Below are 8,695 nucleotides of genomic sequence, written 5' to 3' on the forward strand. Positions count from 1 at the left end.
AGGCTCACGGCCATTTCAGCTCGGGAAGCGGCTTCCCAGGAGATCCATTCACTTAACACATATTGTGGCTTACAGATGAGGTGTGTCGCTTCCATTAGCTACAACGCGAATTGGAGTTTCTACTCCCCATTTGACTTCTTTAATGGGGAGTTAATGGTTCATAAGAATTCAGAGTGAAATAGATAAATTAAATTATTGCAGACACATGCAAAGCTTTTAGGAAAGTCACACCTCTCCCACCATACTCAATCAAACCATCTTTCTTGCAGGACAGAAATGTTAACTTTCTAGTTTTTAGTACACACTGGATCAAGCATTAAAAAGCTGAGAAATAAAGTTTATTACGTCATTCCATTAGAGAGCTGCAAAGTTTTTTATTTCTCTAAATTTCTGTTTCTATTTCAAATGATTCTATGGTCAGCATCTAGCCTTAGTTCCGGCTGTTGCTCCCACCACGTTCTCCAGATAAGCGACGCGAGTGCTGCAAGCACGTGCGACTAAAGCGCTGTGGGACAGGCCAGTGCTACCGATGCACAACCAGGAATACCCAACGCCTCCCCAGCACCCGGAGACAGATACAATTACTCCATAAGCCTCAAATCCCAAGACTCCTTCTATAGTACATACATTAAAAAAAAGATAAAGGAAAAATCCACAGTATTGATTCTGGACCCTTAAACTATTTAGGTACCATAAATACCAATCTATTTTAATGAGAGTTGAGCAAAATTGCAGCACAGATTATGAAGTTCTGCTATGGAAGGTCAGACCTCCCACGGACGCTGGGATCCCAGACCTTTTAAATGCTCTGACAGAAAAGACAGACTTTATTTTTCACTTGATATAAACATGATATAAATATGATCCAGCTTTCTACATAAAGTCATGTCAGACTATGTAAGTTACTTTTATAGCACTGGGATGCATTACAAAAACCAAAATCAACAGAAAAAAAAAGAGTCCTGCTCAGCACATGGACACGATTGTGCATTACAAAAACCAAAATCAACAGAAAAAAGAGTCCTGCTCAGCACATGGACACGATTACCAGGGGAATTTCATTTTGCTGAGACCAGTCATTGCTTTTCAGTTTCAGACAACGTGATTGCAAGAAAAATTGGCACAGGAGGAAGAAAAGCACTCCAGTGGCAACTAACAGAGTTCTTCAACATATAGGTGTATTAACAACTGGTTTTTTTGCTTCTCTTACCAGTAAACCCTGCATCCTCTTACCCGTCTGACCCTGAGCAATGCCCACAGCAAGCAGCTCCCCCAGGGGTAACAGCAGAGAGCTTCCACCAGCACGACCTGGCCTTGGTTCACCATTTCAAGCACCCATATACAACACAACATAAACACATGCAGCGTACAGCTGTGCTTCGCTTATGAGGTTTTAAAAAAAAATAAAAATCACAAAATAAAAATCGAGAGAGATTAGTAACTTAATATCAGGAGTAAGAGCTGCTGTACAAAGCGCTGGCTCTCACGGGGTAACGCACCTCGTCACATCGCAGTATGCTGCATAAATGCCATGCTAGGACTACAGATCAACAGGTTGAGAAGAGCATGATTTGACAGGAGAAAAAAAACCAAAACCCAAACGCATTCGTTTTCTTTTGAAGTTTCCATGACTACATGCAAGCAAGCTTTGCCATTTCAGAGGCGTCCATAAACTCTTGTTAATAAACTCCAAGCGAAACAACAAGCAACCTTCCAAAAGCTGCGTGTGAAATCCAGAAGACAGCAATGTTAACACTCCTAGGAGCGTCAGAGAAAGAAGGTTTCAGCTTCACCTAACCACACCGAAACCAAAGACTGACCAGAATTTTGTCCTCTGGTAACACCATACTGTATTGGGTCAAGCTGCAGAGGGCTGGGCTTTCTGTTGGTATGCAGAAAGGGGTTGGTCACACCCCAGTGTTTTGGCTCCTGCTGAGCAGTGCTCAAACAGCATCAAGGCTGTCTCCAACATTCCCCCCTACCACCACCAGTGGGCTGGAAGGGGGCAAGATCTTGGGAGGGGACGTAGCCAAGACACCTGACCCAAACCAACCAAAGGGATATTCCATACCATGTGACGTCAGCTCAGATATAAAAACTAAGGGAAAAGGACGAGGAGGGGGGGGACATTCATCTTCTATGATGTTTTGTCTTCCGGAGCAACAACTATGTGTACTGAAGCCCTGCTTCCCGGGAAGCGGCTGGACATCGCCTGCTAGTGGGAAGTAGAGAATAAAATCTTGTTTTCCTTTTGCTACTGTACGCAGCCTTTGCTTTTGCTTTTTTATTAAAGTGCCTTTATCTTGACCCACAAGTTTTCTTTCTTTTCCATCTCATTCTCTCCCCACCTGTCCCGCTGAAGAGGGGAGCGATACGAGCAGCTTGGTGGTACCTGGCGTCCAGCCAAGGTCAACCCACCACACATACTGACATAAGAAGTCAAATGGTAAAAAAATAATCTGGCATATTAGTGACAACAGAGCTTAACTACTGTTGTATTACAAATAATCATTGTCTAAACACCCATTAAAACTCAACACATATTCACAAGAGCTATCTAGAGTCAACGGCCAACGTCATCAAAATGTATAATTTTCAGAAGAAACGACACCTCAGCATTTTGGATCACCGTCACCTTTCCACCCGCACCCCCCCTTAACAGGTTTTCAGAGACCAGTCCCCAAACCAAAGCACAGGGGTCCGGACGTCCCCCACACCTCCACCCCCACCGGCTACCACGGGGGAACCAGAGGGGGGTCGCGGGAAATCGAGGTGCACTCACCGTTCCGACTTTCTTCATCGATAGGAACTATTGTGGCTGGAGGACCTGTTCTGGCCAATTTGCAATCTATAAAGACAAAAAGAGAAGTTATTTCTAATTCCAGAAGAAGGACCTGTGGGGTTGGTTGCTGTTTTTTAAAAACAAGTCGGTGTATTTGGCATAGGGAAGACAAGTATTCACTCAAATACGATGTACGTATGAGCTACGACTGGCAGCTAAGTCACACTCACAGCGGATCAAAATCTGAGCTGCTTTCTTATCCCTTACTCCGATAACCTTTATAAAGCAAAGGAGAACCTGGTGACAAAGGATTTAACATCTCAGATGCTGATCCACATTTAACACAAACACTTAAACAGCAAAAACTTGTTATGATTTGTTCTTTTCTCTCTTAGGCGAGCCCTCCTTCCCCCATCATGAAGGCCAACACACGCCGAATGGTTTTCGCTCGCCACCACGGCACAGACTGATGGCTACGCTATGAACCTGCTCGGGTCTCACGCCCGATACCACCAGGGATCTCAGTGAAGCAAAAGTCCTTCAGGACAGGGCTAATGCCATCGTAATTTAACCCAAAGAAGTAACAGAGGAATGATTAAAAGGTATAAATCGTAATTAAAGCTTCACAACAGAAACAAACAATTTGAATGGAATTGCAACAAAAGGATCTAACTAAAGAGAGTGAACAGAATGTTAATAATGTTCTAAGGAAAATAAAAACTAAAAAACAGACGAGCAATGTTCAGGAAGTCACATTTTGCCATCTTACCCTCATATTGCCAGTCTGGAGTCAAAAGTTTAGAGTCATCAATGGAAGCAGAGCAGAATAACGAAAGAAAAGAAGGAAGATTTTGTTGGTTTACTCAAAAGAGAGCTTCAAAGACATAAAGCAGTACATGCAGAGCTAGCAAACACATAGGCGTAGTCTTAAAATATACAAAAGCACGTGCACCCCATGTGATGACTGTACTTTGTGAACAACTTGGGCTTCCAAGAGCAGAAAAAAATATTACCTCTTCACAGCACCCAGAAATAAAAGTTAAGCAGTGCTTTTCATTTCCCAAGAGCCGCGCGGTATCGCTGAAACAACGTGGTACAAGACAAGCGTCCTCCTTCCCGTTCCACCATGGAGGGCTCTATATGAGATCGCAGGCCCCTTTTTTTAAGATATTCAGGCTCTCTTCAGATGCCTGGCATGGCCCTGGATGGCTACACCCCATTTGGAGGAAGCTTCTAATTGCTTTCTTGCCAAGGAAAGAAACACTGGAGCAGCGCTGTCATTTTTTTGAAAGCTCTAAACGTTTTTACCCAAAAGCCCCAACAGAACATCACCGTAAGTTAAACACAAGAGCAAGCCCAGGTCAAATGCTACTTCCCGGCTTACAGTAAAAGTTACACATTCATTGGCTTCAAAAGAACTGCGCCGTGGCTGACTGAAGACCGTCATTACCCCAGCACAGACAAGAGCTATGGAGGAAGATCAAAGCAATGAAGCCCTTATTCAGATGTGCGTTTAGGCGGAGCCCCTCTGGGACATCTCGGGGGCACGGTCGCTCCCTCCAGCGGCAGCTTTGCCATTCAGCTGGGGAGTTCAACCGCAAGACCAAGCCATGGAACAGCCGGGGTGAGGACTGACAGCACGGCGTTCCTTGAGGCTGTTAGCATTTATGAACAGCCTGAACAACACCTGAATTATTACTAATGACAACGGTCACCACGTCGTTGTTTTAGAGGCAAAAAGGCAAACCCTGCTCTGAAACGCAGAGCGCTTGGGCGGCTGCCCGCTCCCTCGCCTTCCTTACCCCCGTGCCGCTGCCTGGGGAGTTTCACAAACCCGCTTGGTTTGCTATCCTAAGCAGCCTAAATAAAATCATTTCACGAACAAATTCTCAGTACTTATTCCTTTTATTCTTATATGCTTTCGTTTGATACGCAAAAAACTGCATGTTTTCTGTTGATAAGTTTAAAGCTTTTTGTTGCAGAGGCATTACCAGAGCCAAGAGAGCATCTGAACAACGCCGCCTTCGCCTCCGCTTGCTCTAAGCGCACGCCGCGGGGAGGCGAGCAGTGCTTCCACACCTACAGGAAATAAGGATACTGTTTTTCCTGTTTTTTTTTTTTTTTTTTTTTTTTTTCCACGGGATACTATAAAAATAACAGGCCCATAACAGACACAACCCTAACCTGTTCCAGAAACATGTGTTATAATTTCCTAGAAGTTTAGGATTTGGCTAACCAAATGATACTTCACTAAACTCTTCGTTAGGGCAATGAAGCTCACCGATACAAACTTCTACGGAGGCTTTAATAAACCTACCGAAATTGCTAAGACAGGACGGTTTTTTCCCATCACATAGCTCCTTTGGGAAGAGGCCCCCGGCCCCATCCAACAGCACCCAGCGAGCAGCAGCAGGGAACACGGCACAGGCAAGGGCCAGCTTGTCCCACCCAGGGAAGGAAGCCCCGCAAGTTGCCCTTGAAATTCCTGGGCATAATGGAGCAGTGGTGGAACTCAAATCACGCTAAATCAAACACGCTTTGAGGCAGGCAGAATAACTGAGCTCCCCTACGTACACTTTTCGCGACACGTGTTACGTCTAAGTAGCAGCACCAGTAAATGTAATCAGGATGTGGCAGTGCCCTGCCCCTGGGCATCCAACCGAAAAGGCAGGAGGCGTCACGCAAACAAAACTGAGTAAATAAACCAACAGGCTATGACAGCTTTCCTAAAAAGCCTACAGAAGAGCATTTCTGTCCCTGTCATTAACTTCACTGTTTCACCTAACCAGTGCATTTGCTTTACAATTCTAAGATCAAGGCAAAGGCAGATAAATAAGGAGCCTGTCTCCTTGGGAGCAAAGTGAAAATGTATTTAACAAACTCTTCATGGAACCATTACATGGCTCAGATCCATTTGGTTTCTGACGGCTAATTTTCATTATTTTAATTTCTAATTATTTTTAATGAGATGGCTCAGAGGAAACCCTCAATCATTGGTCTAGGTAAGATGCTCAGCAAGGTCAAACAGCCTGAGCTGGAACAAACTTAACTTGAATAATCCCATGCTCTGCCAAGGGAGAGCTGCCCCATCGCCCTCCTTTGTCTCATCCCTGCCCCCGTCCCATCCCGGGGTTGCACCGCTCGGAGGACTTCGCTCTCTCCCAACTTCACAGCTCAAGTAAACAGAAACATCTATAAAAACCCGGTGTTACTGAATGAACTAATAAGAAACTTCACGTGGGGGGAACCGACATGCAGCGCAAAGAGCTGTCAAGACACCCGAGAGCAGACAGTCCCGCGGCGAGCCGGGGGTTGACCTGCCTGACAGCCAAAGGCCCCTTCGACCTCCGCTCCCCCCAAGCCTGGGGGTTTGCCATGAACGGCAGAGCTTTCCCCTCCCAAACTCTCTTCTCCTCCTTCCCACCATCCCAAAAGGCCAACTGCGTTCTCATAGCCTCCCTCTGGCAGGGGGGCCCTTTCTCCTGCCACCTCCCAAGGGACCAGCTCCCCCACAAAGCTGTTGCAGAGGACCTTACAAACCGGTCTCCTGCTCTGCATCCCTTGAGGGACACACCTCTTCGCCACCAGCTGTAGATGGACCTTACGAGGCTGCAGTAGCCTCCGCCAAGATCTCCTCATCCCTTCCAATAAGCCCCATGGTCATACACTCACAGAGGCAGCTACAGCCTCACACACAGGTAGAGGCAGGTTTAGGCTGGACATTAGGAAAAACTTCTTCACAGAAAGGGTTGTCAAGCTCTGGAAGGGGCTGCCCAGGGAGGTGGTCGAGTCCCCATCCCTGGAGATACTTAAAAGAAGGACAGATGAGGTGCTGAGGGACATGGTTTAGTGGTGGGATGGCAGGGTTAGGGGAACGGTTGGACTTTGTGATCTTACAGGTCTTTTCCAACCAAAGTGATTCTATGATTCTAAGCTGTCTGACAACGAAGACGTGAAGTTAGAGACAGCCGCAGTGATCAAGAGTTGCCTGTAAGACCCCTCTGCTAAACGCCGTTACTTGGAAACCCCAAACACCCATTCATACTTCATAAACCCCTAACCTCCAGCTAAATAAAACCCTTGAATTAATTGGGAGCAGTGCCCGAAGTCGGCTGCTCTGCTCATTAAATCACACGACTGCAGGGCACACGTGGCTTGCACGTTCAGCGACGCAGAGGGCTTGCCCCACAAAGCCTTACCAATTTAAGTGACAATAACCAAAAAAGGGTCTCCCACAACACTTGAGAGCGAGTCTGGGTTCCCAGGAACAGAGCACAACTTTAAGAAAAGTTCGGTAACTTAGTCCTAGCACAGCACAAAGACTTTTACCCTGGCAAAATAAGACAAAAAAGGCGCCCCTGAGATTTAAAACTGAAAGATAAGCCACCTCAGCACGCTCATCACCAGCTCTTCTTCCAGGTGCTTCAGAAACACCCAATTATTACTCTGAGTTATTTCCCATTTCATCTTAGATTCAATTTTGCTTTTATATATGCAGATAAGTAATTTTGTTTGTTTTATTTAAACCAACAGGGCGCACAACAGGCAATCTCAAAACCTGATTCAGTCCCTGGCAGATATGCAGCCTGATTTCAAAAAAAAAAAAAAAAAAAAATTCATAAAATTTGACTCGCTAACTACTAAAGGAAATTATTTTATTTGTTGGCAGAACAAGATTTCATTCTTTAATTTGTCACTGGAACAAAGATGACCCTAAATGGCAGAAGGCCCTGTTACTACTACACCAGTCCCTCCTTACCTAGGACTTCTCCCCAGGTCGGAAAAATCACGGCACGCGATCACTCTCTCTTTATGTTTTGGGCACTTCTGTTGTGTTAACGAAGTTCAGAGCATTAAACTCAACAATTACGCACTATTTGCCCACATACTTAATCCGAGCTGGAAACACTTTGCAAGGTGATGTGCGTCCTGTAAAGCTGTGAACTCAAAGGACAGGATCAAGGCCCGACCACCCTGACACACCACATAAAGCCGGATTTGTTCAACAGGACAAACTCAAACCTATCGCCAAGCACAGCCTACGAAAGCAATATTCCAGTAACATGGAATTAATTTGTAACTGATTTTTTTGTTGTTGTTAATTTGCCCAAACTCCTCCTGAAGCCATGGAAGCGTGTAGCATCTGCAACATCTTGGAGCAAGCTCATTCTGAACCCAGGCACCGCTTGTTCACGTGGCACTGCTCAAGCACGGCGCAGGAAGAAAGAGTTTCCAACCACCCCCACTGACCCTCTGCGACTTAGATAAACCATTTTATTATCCCTAAATATTGCAGCAAACGATAATTTAAAGTGAGTTCAGGATTCTGATGTGCTTCAATGACTACGGGCTATGAATAACGTGGTCATATGGAAAATACTAAAGTTGGCTGCTATCTTTAAACAAAGTAATTTGTGGCCAATTGCGACTGGAGGCAAGCAACTCAAAGAGCCTTGCTGAGGCCTCAGAAATCACCATCAATGGCACAGAGATAATTTTTAAGCCATACGTGTGTGATTTTTAAGCCATAATAATAAGGCACATTAACAGCATACAGGACCAGTCAGCTTAACCCCTCTTTCAAACTCATGCAGATGAGCACAAGCAGCAGTTTTCGGTTTATCAGACATAACGGCGGCAGTTTAGGACGGCACCGTGGCCTGGCTGGGGGAAGTCATCTCTGGGGCTGACCTGGCAGAGCAGAGCACACGGGCGTTCGAACTAAGCCGGCTCATTTTGTCCTGGAGGCCACGAGGTGACCGTCTATGGTCTTTTAATTTTGCTCAGCTGCCTGAATAATTGCAGCCGCCGCCAAAGCGATAACGCACACCTGGGGAGCGAGAGGGGAGGCTCGGACACCTCGATCCACCCCTGCAGCTCCTGTGCAACTGTCCACCGCAGCCTAACGCGCAA

At 45.8% G+C, this 8,695-nt stretch overlaps 1 protein-coding gene across 1 annotated transcript in view; it reads right to left on the reverse strand.

Moving 5' to 3' along the window:
- Positions 1 to 8,695, reverse strand: part of PCDH15 (protocadherin related 15) — a 326,536-nt gene that overhangs the window by 293,191 nt on the left and 24,650 nt on the right. Inside the window, exon 2 of the mRNA XM_009637544.2 lies at positions 2,783 to 2,848. Within this exon, the coding sequence (XP_009635839.1) occupies positions 2,783 to 2,848 (66 nt within the window). The remainder of the gene's footprint in view (positions 1 to 2,782; positions 2,849 to 8,695) is intronic.

The sequence above is a fragment of the Egretta garzetta genome, unplaced genomic scaffold (genome assembly GCF_000687185.1).
Source record: "Egretta garzetta isolate BGI_Z169 unplaced genomic scaffold, ASM68718v1 scaffold234, whole genome shotgun sequence".
In the NCBI taxonomy this organism is placed as follows: domain Eukaryota; kingdom Metazoa; phylum Chordata; class Aves; order Pelecaniformes; family Ardeidae; genus Egretta; species Egretta garzetta.